At 42.4% G+C, this 16,482-nt stretch overlaps 1 protein-coding gene across 1 annotated transcript in view; it reads left to right on the top strand.

Moving 5' to 3' along the window:
* Positions 1–16,482, top strand: part of PARVA (parvin alpha) — a 163,148-nt gene that overhangs the window by 89,023 nt on the left and 57,643 nt on the right. Inside the window, exons 2-3 of the mRNA XM_005578596.5 lie at positions 15,653–15,742; positions 15,821–15,891. Of these exons, the coding sequence (XP_005578653.1) occupies positions 15,653–15,742; positions 15,821–15,891 (161 nt within the window). The remainder of the gene's footprint in view (positions 1–15,652; positions 15,743–15,820; positions 15,892–16,482) is intronic.

Below are 16,482 nucleotides of genomic sequence, written 5' to 3'. Positions count from 1 at the left end.
GCAGGGTGCCAGCTTCTCACACCTCCCCTTTTCTGTCTCCAGGCTTTGGCTTCTGAAGCCCCCTCAGCCTGCACTCTGCACAGCCTGGAAGTGTGGCGAGAGAGAGCTCCTTGGGGGTAACCTCAACTAATGGGAAAGTCTCCTGGAGACGCTTTCTGCAGTTTCTCAGAGAGCCCTACTAGGGATTAAGTTACCCAGTTACCCAGTTACAGGTGACCAGCTTAGAAACCCACCTTTATTGTCTCTTCTTGGGTCTGTCATATTCTGTTTATTCTTTCCTTTCCTGGGATTTCTTTCCTGCTTTCAAGCAACTCCAAACTAAGACATCGGAGAAAGGAGACAACTCACTGTTAGAATCATCCTGCTGGGGATCTTTTCAGGGAAGTCACTGAAGTTTTCTGGATGTTGGCTTCCATGAAAGACAAAGAATATAGCGTGTGCCAGCTGGGCATGGTGGCTTGAGCCTATAGTCCCAGCACTTTTGAGCCCAGGAGTTTGAGACCAGTCTGGGCAACATGGTGAAACCCTGTCTCCACAAAAAAAAAAAACAAAAAACAAAAAACAAAAATACAAAAATTAGCTGGGTATGGTGGAATATGCCTGTAGTCCCAGCTACTCAGGAGGTTAAGGTGGGAGGATCACTTAAGCCCAGGAGGTCAAGGTTGCAGTGAGCTGTGATCACATTACTGCACGCCAGCTTGGGTAACAGAGAGAAACCCTGTCTCAAAAAAAAAAAAAAGAAAAAGAAAAAGAAAAAAGAAGAAGAAAGAATATAGCCTGTGCCCTAACTCTCATGTAGGACTGTGCACGAGTTCCCAGAGGCCCCACATTCCTTGCTGGTCTGCCTGTGAGCAACCCACTCACCCTTCGTAGCTGGGAAATGACTCAACTATCCCCTTCCAAAAACTGGAAACTACCTAAACGTTCAACAGTTATGGAATGGTTATGTACGATGTATACCTTCAATAGAGATTGAGAAGCTACTTAAAGTGATATTTTTATGGCATATAGAAATATAACAAGATTATATGACATGAAAAAAGCAGGCTATAGAACCCAGTATGTTTTGAAACTATGTATAAAACATAGACACACTTGTGAAAAAATATAACATGTTAACAGAGTTTAAGCAGTAGGATTATTTTCTCTTTTTAAAAATATTTTCCAAGTTATCTTAAAGAGCATATTTTTCTTTTATAGTCAGAAAAAAATCAACCATTATTGAAAACAAAAATACTGCTCAAATATCACCTCCTTTTTAGTCTGTCCTTGCAGGGGCTGAGCCTCCATAGAATGACCAGGCAACCCCTAGGGCTTAGCTTATGCAAGATTATTCTCCATTAAACTTTCTCCTGGCTTTACGTGGGAATGCAGAAGTGACTGTGTTCCCATGCCTTCACAACAAATGTGGTTTGCAAAAATGGCGTGATATGTATTTTCAGGCCTTTTTTAGAGATATGCATTGTGTTTGGGGAGCATTTCCTCTGCCTAATGGACGAAACATTTTCATATAAAAAGCAAATGTTGCTACATAAAACTGGGACAACATATAGCATAGTGTTAAGGATGTGAGAGCTCTGCAGCCGGCTGGCTCAGGATCAAATCTTGGCTCCACTTTCTAGCTGTGTGGCCTTGCTCAGGTTATATAACCTCTCTGGGCCTCGTTTTCCTCATCTGTAAAATGAGGATAATAATAGTACCTACTCATTGGATTGTTGCAAAGATTACATGCGTTAATACATGTAAAAAAGAAAGTGTTATATCGATGCTCCTGATACAAGGGACGTACAATTGTGTGTTCTCACCATCATCATCATCGGTCACAGGAGTTTCCACAAACAGTGCTTTTCAGGGTAAACCGCTGACTCTTCAGACAAACCCAGAATTAACCCACCAGCGATCCGATCCAACCAGAACACAGCATGTCTGTTTGCTTACTGGCCCCACTGAGAGCTGTTTCCAAGGAGGTTACCTCTTAGGAATTCAGTGGACTAGTGGTTGATGTGGCACTTTTTAAGCAGCACGGAGCCGCTGCAAAAATAAATGACTAGCTGTTCAGGATTCATGAATAAGAAGGACATAGACATGAAGGCCAAAGAGCCAAAGAGAATGAGATGAAGAGAGGAAACTTCGGTGATGCATGAAGATGAAGGCCACTGAGGTGACAAGCCTCGTCAGGTGCCTCTTGTGCCCACGTGGCCTTTGCCTAGGGTTCTGCTGAGAGCCTGCGGCTCCAAAACGCTCCTCTATTGCTGCCTCCGCCCTGGAAGAGTACGCTGCTCTCAGGACTTGGTTCGGTACTATGTGAGGGCCTGCATGTTTCATTGCAGTTTGTGGGATGCAGTGTCCCCCCCTCTCACATTAAAACATCCTCCAGGTACTTAGTAAGTGCTTATCAGGTGCCTGGCACTGTGCTGGGCTCTGAGGGCCACCAAGGTGGCTGCCTTAGGAACCAACAAGCTCTGGAAGGCAGGTACTTGTCTTTGTATTCATGGCTCCAGGGCCCATCTCCTGGCCCATTCATAAGCATGTATGATGATGAATAGAGATGCCCATACATGCTTATGAATCTGTGAGATAAGTAATGCCAGCTCCACCCTGGCTGTCCTTGGTTTAGGTGGCTTATTGTGTCTACGTTTCCTATGTAATTAGCCAGCTTACCAGGTCAAGTTCTGTGTTCTTCCCAAGGCCGTTACAAATGCTTAGGGCATGTGGACACGCACAGATGCACACCCATGCACAAAGGCATGGCACTGCTGCTCTAAGTAGGAGCAGACTTTCAAACCAAGGAAATGGTTCTCGTTCTCAATCTGAAAAGATAACAGGATATGGCATGGCAAAAGATAAAGAACAGTGATGAATATTGTTCCCTGGGCCCTCTATGCCTGTTTTGTGTTTAAATTTAACTCCTGTGGCTTACTTGGGACCTCAAATAATGTTTCAACTCAGATTGTTTTTGACTGCCTGAAGCCAGCCAATGGTGCTTCCATCTCCTTCCGGGCCCACAAGCAATTGGAGGGCAGCTGCATCACATGGTTGGCTGAACAGTGAATAAGTGCCTAGGGGCCATTTGCTTGGCAGACTTCCAACTCTGCAGAGCCTATGAAACAGACCAAAACAAAGATGGGTGGAAACTGTAGGACTTGGGACTATAGGTCCTGCTGTCAGCTCCCATCACAACACCAGCCTTTAAGTTCCCTTTTTTGGCTGTGCTCCAAGGGCCGTATGTCAACCTTGGTGACTAGACAGCTGTGTCAAGTACAAGAGAGTGTGGTGAGACCCCAACAGTCTGCTGAGGCCACCAAGAGCTGGCTCCCATGTTTACCTGAAGCCACATATTATAACCACTGAAACAAGTACCCTTTTCGTTAAAAGCAATAAAACTTCTCTTGTTTAAGGGTCTGGGTTGAGGGGTGCAGATTTTGCATTTTCTTCTAGCAATCTCACATTGGAAAAAAAGTGAACCCATATGTTGTAGGGAAGGGTGAGTATTAAGAACAGAACTTGTTCCCTTAAAAGAAAAAGCTATTGTAGGCAGAATAATCACTCTCCCAAAGCTGTCCATGCCCTAATCCCTAGAATCTGTAAATATGTTACTTTATGTGGCAAAGGGGAATTTCAGTTGCTAATCAGCTGATCCTAAAATAGGGAGATTGGCCTGGATTATCCAGGTGGGCTTAATATAATCACAGGAAACTTAAAAGTAGAAGAGGAGATTTAGAGTATGCAGTGAGAGGGATTTGATCCTTGCCACCACTGCTGGCTTTGAGATGGAGGAAAGGGACCACAGACCAAGGAATGAGGGCAGCCTCTAGATGCCAGAAAAGGAAAGCAAATGGATTACCCCCTAAGCCAGTAGAAAGGAACACAGCCCTGCTGACACTTTGGCTTTAGCCCAGTGAGACCCATGTTGGTCTTCTAACTTGCAGGTCTGCAAGGATAATATATTTGTATTGTTTTAAGCCACGAAGTTTGTGATTTGCTATTACAGCAATAGAGAACTAATACAAAAGCCCATGGTATAAAGACCTCCATAGGGGACCATGGATAGATGCAAGTCCAGAGAAAAGTCATTGAAGAGACTACCGAACTTTCAGTGACACTTGTACTAGTGAGACAGACCAATTTTTAATAAAGTAGAAATGACCCGGCCAGGCATCCCTAAGTTAGGAGGAAGCTCTGTCTTTTCCTAACTTTTCTCATCTCAGCCCTGGAAACAACCAACAACTTTGAGTTCTCAGTTGAGAATGAGTACGCCTTGCACTGTAGTGATCTTTGGGCTTTGCCTCCTGTCCAAATGCTTCTACAGAGCTTAGTCAGATAAATTACTACTATCTCCTTGGTGATGGGAGGAAACATTTATTGTCTCATAATATCTTGGATTTCCACCCCATTTCATGAATACTATATATTTTTAGAATAGTTTTAAATTTACAAAAAAAAAAAAAAAAAGGAAAGGGAGAACAGGGTTTTCGTATATCCCATGCCCAGTTTTCTCTCTTATTAACATCTTACATTAGTATGGTACATTTCTTAAAATTAACGGACAGCAGTGATATATTATTACTAACTTACAGTTATTGATATATTACTTTTATATTATATTATTATTGATATTACTATATTATGTCTAAAGCCATAGTTTATTCAGATTTCTTTAGCTTGTACTTAATGTACTCTATCTGTTCCACGTTACGTTTTGTCTTCACGTCTCCTTAGGCTTCTCTTGGCTGTGACAGTTTCTCAGACTTTGTTTTTTTTTAATGACTTTGACAGTTTTGAGGAGTACTGGTCAAGTATTTTTTAGGATGCCCTCCTATTGGAATTTGACATTTTTTCATGCTTAGGCTATAGTTATGGGTTTCTGGAAGGAAAGTCACAGGGGTAAAGTGCCATTTTCATCACATCATATCAAGGGTACATAACATCAACATGGTTTATGACTGTGGATGTTGGTCTTGTTTACCTAGCTGAGGTGGTGTTTGTCACATTTCTCCACTGTAAAGGCATACTTTTTTCCTCCTTCCTATACAGTACTCTTTGGAAGAAAGTCACTAGATGCAGCCCACACATAAAGAGGGGGAGTTATGCTCCATTCTTTCAGAACAGAGGATCTAGGTAAATTTGAAATTCTGTACAGATTAGTTTTTTCTCTTCCATGTATTAATTTATTCAGTTATTTATCAATGTGGATTCACAGACATTTATTTTATCTGTGGGCTTTAGATTATTATAACCCAATTTGTATGATAATCCACTTTATTATAATCCAATACTACTTTACTTTGTTATTCAAATTGTTCCAACTTTGGCCAGCTCTTTCAATCAGCTCCTGTGGGCCTTTGACATCCCTCTTTTTTTTTTTTTTTTTTTTTCCTGAGTACTTCCTTCCTTTCTGGCTCCAAGCTTATATATTTTCTCTGCAGTCCTAGAATCAGCCATTTTTCCAAGGAGCCCTGGTTACATTTATTGAAGAACAGGACTAGAAATGAATATCTGGGCTCCATGTACATTCATTACTACTGGAGTATTGATGCATCTAGGCCCTCTCAGTTAACACAGTAAGGAAAAATATGTGTGTGCACTAATTTATAGAAATACTTAGAGACATATACACATATCTTGTAACCATCTGTATCTATGTTAAGGTAAACATAAGTTCTTACTGGTGTCTCTAACTCCAGTGCATTACCACATGGACCATCCTAGCTTTCTCCCATTGTTTATCTATAACCTCCCACTCCAGTGAGAAACCTGGCTCCTACCATCCACCATTCATTTACTTAATTGTTCAATTCCAGTATACACATATAGCAGTATCAGCATTGTTAACCCATACCCTATGGGAAACAACTTTATCAACTAGTGTGCAGTGCCTAGATGCAGTTCCTTTTGCCTTTGGTCTCTGGAATGAATCATCTCATTTCCAGAGATATTTAAGTTAGTACTTAAGGCAAGATAAGTGGAAGAAAATGCTGAATAGGCAAAGTACAGAAGATTTTTAAGACAGTGAAAGTGTTCTGTATGATACTGTAACGGCAGACACATGATATTTATAGTATAAGAAATGTCTTAGTACATTTTCTGTTGCTTATAACAGAATGTCTGAAACTGGGTAATTTATAAAGAAAAAAAATTTTCTGATTTTTTTTGATCAGTGTCTGATCAGTGTCTGATCTCAGCTCACTTCCACTTATCTTCCACTTATCCCATCACCCCTTTCACTGAGGTCATCTGTATATTTGTAATACAGTTAGATTCTATTGTCACAATCTGCATTACATCCTTGGGTCCTCTAACCTTCTAAATGATTTTTTAATTTGCTTACATTAAGGTTTACTCCTTGTTAGGGTTTGAATATTTGTCACCTCTGAAACTCATGTTAAAACTTAATCCCCAATGTGGCAGTATTGAAAGGTGGGGCATTTAAGAGGTGATTGGCTCTTGACTGCTCTACCTGGATTAAGCCAGTAGTCCCCAACCTTTTTGGCACCGGGGACCCATTTCATGGAAGACAGTTTTTCCATGGACATGGGGTTGGATGGAGGGTAGTTTAGGGATGAAACTGTTCCACCTCAGATGATTAAGCAGTAAATTCTCATAAGGAGCACACAACCTAGATCACTTGCATGCACAATTCACAACAGGGTTTGCGCTCCTATGAGAATCTAATGCTGCCACTGATCTGACAGGAGGCAGAGCTCAGGTAATACTCACCCACTGCTCACCTCCTGCTGTACAGCCTAGTTCCTAACAGGCCATGGACCAGTACTGGTCCACGTTCTAGTTCATAGCCTGGGGGTTGGGGATGCCTGGATTAATCCATTAATGGATTAATGAGTTATGGAATGGGACTAGTGGCTTTATAAGAAGAGGAAGAGAGCTGTGAGCTGGCACACTCAGCCCCTTTGCCATATGCTGCCTCAGGACCCTGCAGAGAGTCCCCACCAGCACAAAGGCCCTCACTAGATGTGGCCCCACAACCTTGGACATCTCAGCTTCCATAACTGCAAGAAATTTTTTTTCTTTATAAATTACCCAGTTTCAGACATTCTGTTACAAGCAACAGAAAATGTACTAAGACATTTCTTATACTATAAATATCATACAGTATAAATATCATACTGTGTCTGCCGTTACAGTATCATACAGACCACTTTCACTGTCTTAAAAATCTTCTGGCCGGGCGCGGTGGCTCAAGCCTGTAATCCCAGCACTTTGGGAGGCCGAGACGGGCGGATCATGAGGTCAGGAGATCGAGACCATCCTGGCTAACACGGTGAAACCCTGTCTCTACTAAAAAATACAAAAAACTAGCCGGGTGAAGTGGCGGGCGCCTGTAGTCCCAGCTACTTGGGAGGCTGAGGCAGGAGAAAAAATGGCGTGTACCCGGGAGGCGGAGCTTGCAGTGAGCTGAGATCCGGCCACTGCACTCCAGCCTGGGTGACAGAGCATGACTCCGTCTCAAAAAAAAAAAAAAAAAAACTTCTGTACTTTGCCTATTCAGCATTTTCTTCCACTTATCTCTTTACTCTCTCTAGTTTCACCTTTTCCAGAATGTCATATAATTAGAGTTGTATAGCATATAGCCTTTTTAGACCAACCTCTTTGTCTAGGAATATGCATTTAAGATTCTTTCATGTCTCTTCTAAATCTAATAGGTGAGTTAAACTACAAGCAAGGTGGTTGCTTGTAGTTTTGGGTGATGATGAATGAAGCTGCTATAAATATTCACATTCAGGGCTTTGTGTGAACATGTTTTCAAATCAGTCAGGTAAATACCTAGGAGATTGACTGCTGGATTATATGGTAAAATTATAGTTTTGTAAGAAAACACCAAACTGTCTTCCAAAGTGGCTCTACTATTTTGCATTCCCACTAGCAATAAATGAAAGTTCCTGTTGCTCCACATCCCTTACCAGTATTTAGTGTTGTCAGTTTTTTTGGATTTTAGCCATTCTAATTGCTGTCTAGTGATATCTCATTGGTGTTTTGTCATTCCCTAATCACAAATGATAATGAACATCCTCTCATATGCCTCTTTGCTATATGTACGTCTTCTCTGGTGACATGCTTATTCAGGTCTTTTGCCCATTTTGTAGTTGGATCAGACTTGCATACAAGTCTTATCAGATAGGTATTTTGCAAATATTTTCTCTCAGTCTCTGCCTTGTCTTTTCATTCTTTAACAGTATATTTTGTAGAATAGACTGACTGATTTATTTATTTATTTATTTACTTACTTACTTACTTACTTACTTATTTATTGAGACACAGTCTCACTCTGTTGCCCAGGCTGGAGTGCAGTGTGCAGTGGTCTGATCTCAGCTCACTGCAACCTCCGCCTCCCAGGTTCAAGCAATTCTCCTGCCTCAGCCTCCCAAGTAGCTGGGACTACAGGTGTGCGCCACCATGCCGGGCTAATTTTTGTATTTTTAGTAGAGACGGGGTTCACTATGTTGGCCAGGCTGGTCTCAAACTCCTGACCTTATGATCCGCCCGCCTCGGCCTCCCAAAGTACTGAGATTACGGGCGTGAGCCACTGTGCCCGACCTGTAGAGTAGAAATATTAATAAAGCCCAACTCACCAAGTTTTCTTTCATTGATTATCCTTTTGGTGTTGTATCTAAAAACTCATCATCAAACCGTAGGTCACACAGATTTTCTCCTATTTTTTTTTTTCTAGAAGTTTTATAGTATTGTGCTTTAATTTAGGTCTGTGATCATTTTAACAATTGATGATTGTATCTTTATAGTAGTCTTGAAGTATGGTAGTGTTCGTCCTCCAACTTCGTTATTCTTCCGTATTTTGTTGGCTACTCTAGGTCTCTTGTCTTTTTGTGTAAACTTTAGAATCAGTTTGTTAATATTCACAAAATAGCTTTCTGTGATTTTGACTGAGATTAACATTGAATCTATAAATGAAGTTGGAAAGAATTGACATCTTAAGTTTTCCAGTCCTTGAACACTGAATATCTCCTCCTTTATTTAGATCATCTGGGTTTTATCAGAAGATATGGTGTGCCCATTTTTTTAGATTTATACCCAAGTATTGCATTTTTTGTGCTACTATAAGTTATACTGTATTTTTAATTTTTAAATGTCAACCATTCATTGGTAGTATATAGGAAGCAGTTGACTTTTGTATATTAGCCTTGCATTCTGCAACCTTGCTAGAATTGCTTATTCTAGGAGTTTTGAGGGTGCGGGGCATTGGTGGTTTTTTTGTTTGTTTGTTTGTTTTGTGGTTGATTCTTTACAAATATCACCTACAAACAAAGACACTTTCTTTGTCTTTGTTTACCTTTTATTTTCTTCTCTTGTGTTATTGTACTAAGATTTCTAGTGTAATTTTGAGTAGGCATGGTGAGAGGAGACATCCTTGACTTGTTCCCATTTTTAGGGGCAAAGCATCCAATTTCTCATCATAAAGTATGATGTTAGGCTGTAGGGTTTTTTACGTTTTTTTTTGTTGTTGTTGTTGTTGTAGATGTTCTTTCAGATTGATTTTTCACGTAGAGAAACATTGCTGGGACTTGCTGACCAGACAATATAGTTGTCTTTAGGTGCCAGGAGCTTCTGTATAGGCCCTTGAATCATTTAGAAATTAAGGGAGCCTTAGTAACTTTCAAGAGGACTAGAAATTAATAATCAGAGTTCTGATAAGGATCTAGAGCAGCCTAAACATCTCACTGGGGCCCACTGGCCCTGAAGGAGAAAGAACATCCTGGTTCTTTTCTTGCCCTCTCTCAGAATGGTTTTTTGCAAGTACAGATGCAGTGGGCGTGGTTCTGAGAGTGTAGAGAATAGACAAATTCAATACCCTAACACTCTGGACCCCCGCTCTACTTATCTGCTATTCCATTCCTCGCCCCCTTCCCCTGTGCACACTTGCATTCTCTGTGCTCAGACATAATCACTACTCCTTCAACACCTGCCCTGTTTTTCCACATCTTGCTATTTTTACACAAGATGTGCCTTTTGTAGTGCACGTGTGTTGGTTGAAAATTTACATTTTCAAGGTCCAGTTCAAATGTTTCCTTTTCTAGGACTACTTCCCAATCTTTTCCATCCAAAGTTTGCCTTGTTCTACATGAGCCCCTGTGACTCTCTCCTTACACCTCTGTCACCTCTGAGTGTAGCACCGTGTGCACTGCATCTATGGGCCTACCTTTCCCACCACCTTGAGCAGACTGAGGCAGGCCTATGTCAAATCCCCAAACCTGTATCACTAGTGCTGGCATGGGGACTGCTTCAGAGGCAGCGCCCAGTAATGCTTATTGGTTGAATGAAGTTACTGGCCTTGAATATTTAGAGACCTCTGTCTATTCTCTCCATGTTTGCTTTCCCCTGTATTCTTTCAGTCCCTAGATGTATTCTGGGATGCCACAGCGTTTCTTTTCTTCATGAACAAAAATCAGGGGAAATTACCTTTCATTGCAGACCTACTCTATTCACCCATTGACTTTAGAATCCTGGTATCCCCATGTTATCAGTTAGGGAGTTTGGGCTCTGAGGCCAAGAAAAATACCTCTTCTAACTGGCTCAAACAATAAGGGAATTTATTTTATCTCCTATAACAAGACACATAGAGTTTGAGTGGTTCCAGGGGTGGTGGCTTAATAGTATCAACAAGAACCCCATCTTTCTATATTTCTTCTCTGCCAACCTCAACACACTAGCTTCTTCCTTGAGCTTACTCAGTGCATGGCTACAAAATGGCTGCAACAAATCCAGGTATAATATCCTGGCACAATAATGATTAGAAGGAGGAGGTTGCCTTCTCTTCCTTGGGTCTCTCTTTAGAATGAAGGAAAGTGATTCCGGAAGCTTCTAGAAATTTTCTGTCACAGTTCATTGACCAGAATTGACATGATGATGCTTGAGCCAACCACTGCTACAGGGATCAAGATCATCATAATTTGTTTAAACCAATAGTGGCTTTACCTGGAGGCATAGGAGGGAGGAGTGTATACTGGAACAAAATGAGGGTTCTTTCAGCAGGGAAAACGGATAAATGTTGGGGAGCAAACCACCAGTGTCAGCTACACCCTTGTTATGGACAGAATTGTTTTATACTGAATTTCAGGGAGGTTAACCTACTTAAATAAGGTTCCACAGTTGATAAAAACAGAAGTAGGGTTCAAATCCATACACCAAAGCCCATCCAGGTACTTTCTTCTGCGCATGTGGACCCAGAGTCGGACCACATATCCCTGGAAACAAAAGCCCCCTTTCTCATGGTGAGCACTTCAGGGGTTCAGGCAATCTCCCTGCTTTCCCTAGCCCGACCTTCAGCTGGGCATTTGATCCGTTTATTAAGTTATGACTCAATGGCGCTGCAAGACATTCGGACCTAGTTTTAGATTGTCAGAGGAGGTTCAGGGGATGAACATCAGATTCCCATTCTGTGCCGAGAAAATTTGGTTGTGGCTCTTTCTCTTTCAGTGCCTGAGGATTGGCAAGGGGCTTCTGCTGGGTCCTGCTTTGGTTTAATAGAAATGAAACCTCCAAAGCAGGAGGGCTGTTTTGGGAAAGTGGCCACTAATGGGGCCCCATGGGGCAGGGGCCAGGCCTGCACTGGGCAGTTTGCATATTCACTTTTACAAACAGTTGGCTCAGAGTCAGCAGTTAATGGAATGGGAATGATGTTCCTGTACCAAATCGTTTCCTGAAAAAAACATTTCCAATTGCAAACATATCTTGGCCTTTCTTCTTGGATTTGTTATGTCTCTGTGAGTGAATTAAAGAGGCAGGGCAGAGGGGAATGTTTCTGACTGGGGATTTTTCATCTGAAAACATTTTTAACAGTGATCTACGCAGAAAAAGAGATCCTGTTCAGATCCACCTTTAGGAGTCCTGGCTTCAAATATTGCGTTGCTAGTCACACTTTAGAGATGTTTCAATACCTCTCTATTTACAAATTGGCTCACTTTGGCTGTACAACAAGTCTTGGGACAGATGTGACTTTACTTCCCTTACAAAATGTAAGCTGGAAATGCTGCCCCAGAAATGTGCGTGCGTGCGCATGCACACGTGCACACACACAGGCTAAAATGTAAATGTATTTTGTTTTTCTGGGAAAAAGGTAAAATCCTTTGCATCCCATACTCTGCTTTGGCAAATTCTGTCGCAACTCATAACCTGTGCAGTTGAAGGGTAGTCTTGACAGTTTGAATTATGTATTCAACAAATATTTCTTGAGTGCTTACAATGCTTGAGATGTTGTTTTAAGTAGTAATAATAGCTGCATATATTTACCTAGCTCTTACCATCTGCCGCGCATGCTTCTGGGTACTTTGCATATATTAACTCATTTAATCTTCTCAGCAACCCTTGGAGGTCGGCAATATTGCTGTCACTCCCATTTTGCAGATGAGAAATCTAAGGCATGAGAGGTTGAGGAACTTGCCCAAGGCCACAGAGCTGGTGGATGGTAGAGTCTGGATGTGAACGTAGGCAGCCTGGCTTCTAACCACTGTACCCTCTGGCCTCATCGAGGATCTAATAGTGAACAAAAGAGAAATAGTGCCAGTCCTTACAAAACTTACATTCTGGTGGGGGAGAGAGTTAACAGACATATACATTATTATTTCAGATCATGATGAGAAAATAAAACATGAGAAGAGGTGGGGGGCGCTAATCAGAGTCTGATAGAATAAAATCTCAACTCCTACCTATGACCTGAGTATGATGGGACGTCACAAGAAAGCTTGAAGTGGGAGAATGTATGATCCTATTTACATTTTTATAGAACATTCTGGCTGCACTGTGGGAAGTAGGTGAGAGTGGGGGAAATGCAAGCAAAGCAGTAGAGCTGTCAGAAGGTGGTTCTGATAGACCAGGCGAAAGATAACGGTGACTCAAGTCAGGATGGTGGAGTGGGGAGATGGTGAGAAGTGGGGAATTGGGTCCTGGTTTGGAGGCGGAGCCCACAAAACTTGCCAGTGTTTTGGACGGATGTAAAAAGTGAGGAAAATGAGAACTTAAGAGCGATTCCTCGGAGCTTGGCGTGAACCATGGTGTAAATAGTGGTGCCATCTACTGAGGAGGATAAGAATCAAGAACAGGTTCATTTTAGTGCTGGTATGGTGGGTATGAGGGTGTTGAGAATCACAAGTTCTGTTTGGATGTGTACATTTGAGATCTCTACAAATAGAATTAAGAGGATACATTGAATAAGCAATTAGATTCATAAGCTTGGAGCTCAGAGTCAGACCCGGGTTGGAGATTTAAATGTGGACATGGACATTAGTTGAATGGGATGACCTAGGACAACATTATCCACTTAATCTCTTTAAAAACTTTTATTTTTTAACTTTAAGTTCAGGGGTACATGTTTGTTACATAGGCAAACTTGTGTCCCGGGGGTTTGTTGTATGGATTATTTTCCCATCAACTATAGACTGGATAAAGAAAATGTGGTACATATACACCATGGAGCACTATGCAGCCATGAAAAAAAAAGAACAGGATCATGTGTTTTGCAGGGACATGGATGGAGCTGGAGGCCATTATCCTTAGCAAACTAACACAGGAGCAGAAAATCAAATATGGCATGTCCTCACTTAAATCATGAGAACACACTTGACGACCTTGTGATGGAAACTTTCTACATCCATGCTGTCCAGTATTGTAGGTACCAGCCACCTGTAGCCATTGAGTGCTTGAAATGTAGGTGGTGCCGCTAAGGAGCGAAATTTTTAATTCATTGAAATTTAAATAGCTCAAGTGGCTAGTAGCTACTGTATTGGACAGTGCAGATCAGTGTAGCTATAGGAGAGAAATTCCCAGGCAGGAGCAAGTTCTTTCACTGGCCAGTAAGCCTAGCCTTGCAGCCACGTTTAAACATGACTTTATTTCCACTGCTTACTGCATGCACAGCAATGCTTGTTAACAAAGTAATGAAAACGGTGCTTCTTTGTGAGAAATAGCCTGGGAAAGAAAGGAAATTCGTAGTTCTAGGGGAGATATTAGAAGAAACTATAGAAGTCTAAGGAAGCAGTTGTGCTTAACTGGAAAACAAACACAATCTGTACCTACAGAATCATTTCTTTTGGCTTCCCTGGGCCACATTGGAAGGAGGATTGTCTTAGGCCACACATAAAATGCACTAAACACTAATGATAGCTGATGAACTATTAAAAAAAAATCTCCAGATAATCTCATAATGTTTTAAGAAAGTTTATGAATTTGCGTCGGGCTGCATTTAAAGCCATCCTGGGCCACATTGCAGCCCGTGAGCTGTGGGTTGGACAAGTTTGATTTAAGCTTTGAAGGTACCCCTTCTGTGTTTCTGTCATGTTTTATGGAGAATTCTATGAAATGGTAGGTGTCTATGAATGTGGAGATTCAAGGTGGTGACTGGCTGGTACCCTATGTGAATGTCAAAGGCCCGCTGCAAAGGTACTAAATACCAGCCTCGCCATGCAAGTTGTGTCTCTTAGGGCGTAGAGTGTTTCACTCCCTTTGTTCCTCATTCTCCTTTCAGTCCAGCTGCAGCTATCAGTGCGTGTACCGATGTGAAAGAACTCTTTGTAAGTGGCTGCCTTGTGCTTAGAATTTCTTGCAAGTCTATGCTGGCAGTTGGTGAGGCCAGAGTCAATAAAAAAAATAAAATGGAAAGATGGGACGTTGCTTTTATTAAGGTTGATTGCAGCTGCTGTATTAGCTCTTTAAGAACCTCTTGGTGACCAACGCCTCTGAGAAAATGGCCTTTCTGTGCTTAATTGGCAAAAAGCAAGGGGATTTAAGTCACTGCTTTTAGGAGGGGTAATCCAAGGTCAGCACTCAACAAATGTCTGTCACACAACTGGTTTTGTGGGAGGAATTTTTCTGTACTAAGGCTCCATATGGGGGCTGGGCACTTGGAGGAGCGTGGGCTGGTAATCTTTGGTAGTTTTTACCTGTTTTTGTTTTTCTTTCTGAGGAAGGTAGAATTATAGATTTCTAGGATTCGAAGACTGTAAAAGTTTACTGTTAATCCAGTCAAACTCTTATTTTCAGCTGAGGAAGTGGGCCAAGAGAGATGAAGTGCCTGGCCCCAGGTCCCACAGCTGGTTCCATCTCAAGGGACAGGACCAGAGCTCAGGGGAGGGCCAGGACTGAGGTATTTTTGAGCGGTGGCTGGGGTTGGATGGAGGTGGGAAGGCAGATAATCAGGAGAGTACCTCAGGGAAGCCAGGAGAGGTGAGAAGTCAGAGGAGGGTGGAAGTGAGGATGGAAATGCTTTACAACGTACATTTAGCCTCAAACCCATGACCCCGTTCATCCTGTCAGCAAACAGTCACTGGGCACCAGACAGGAAGAAGGGACAGGCAGGAGGCAGAGACTCAGAAAGAAGCCAGCGCCCACCTCGCTTCCATTTATTCCGAAATCTTTTCTGAGAGGAGGGAGATTTCTGTGCTTTTGAGACCTCACTGCTACCCTGAGGAAGGCAAGTGAAGTGACAGCTGGCGGAGGTGAGATTAAGGGGACAATTAGGTCCTTTCAGCCAGGCGACGCCATGAATTGATCGTAGGCTGAGTAACAGTTGTAATCTACCCTTAGTGGGTTTTTTTCTCAATGTCAATATCTAACACCCTTGTTAAAGAGCTCCGACCCCCTGCCGTCCGTCAGCTGAAATGTGACCCTGCTCTTCCTTTTCTTCCAGTGTCCGAGCTGCAGGAGGAGGGAATGAATGCCATTAACCTGCCCCTCAGCCCAATTCCCTTCGAGCTGGACCCCGAGGACACGATGCTGGGTAACTGTGCTCTTGTCTCTGAATTCGCTTAAGCTTTCTCGTGCCAGCACCCCCACTGAATTCCTTTTCTTTTTAAAGAGGAGAATGAGGTGCGAACAATGGTGGATCCAAACTCACGCAGTGACCCCAAGCTTCAAGAACTGATGAAGGTAAGAAGAAATCAGGAGCGGCTTCAGGTGCCTCACAGACCCACCAGGTGTCCATATGCCACCTGCTCTGTGCAGGCACCCCACGAGCCCCTCCGTGAAGGTAGAAAGTCATGGCAGCCCCTGCCTCAGGCAGTGGGTGGTCTAGGAGATGGCCATCGAAAACGTAACCAATTATGTAAGCGTGGGACGTGACAAATGCCCAGTGAGTGGTGCTGGTCACAGCACCAGACAGTTCAGTACAGGTAAGCTCACGATGGCCAGCATTCCAGGTGCACAAAATGCTTATTTTCTCAAGGACCTTCAAGAGCAGGCAGTAAAGTAGGAATTAGTCTCATCCCTGTTTTCCAGATGACAAAACCAAGTCTCAGAAAAGCCAAAAGGTTTGTTTATGGTCATAAACAAGGAGACGGAATTCAAGCAGAAATGAAGGAGGTGAAGTGACATATTGTGCATAATGTACCTGCGCAGTGGCTGGTGTGTGCTTGTCCTTCCAAAACTGTTTGTTTCTCACCTGCATCTTATTCCCTGTCCTATGTTCCTCCTCTTCAGCTTAACCAGGCTGCACTTAAGACAAAAGGCACTCACACCTGT

Source organism: Macaca fascicularis, chromosome 14 (genome assembly GCF_037993035.2).
Source record: "Macaca fascicularis isolate 582-1 chromosome 14, T2T-MFA8v1.1".
Taxonomy (NCBI): Eukaryota; Metazoa; Chordata; class Mammalia; order Primates; family Cercopithecidae; genus Macaca; species Macaca fascicularis.
Note: the sequence above shows the minus strand (reverse complement) of the source record. Positions and strands in the feature narration are given on the sequence as shown.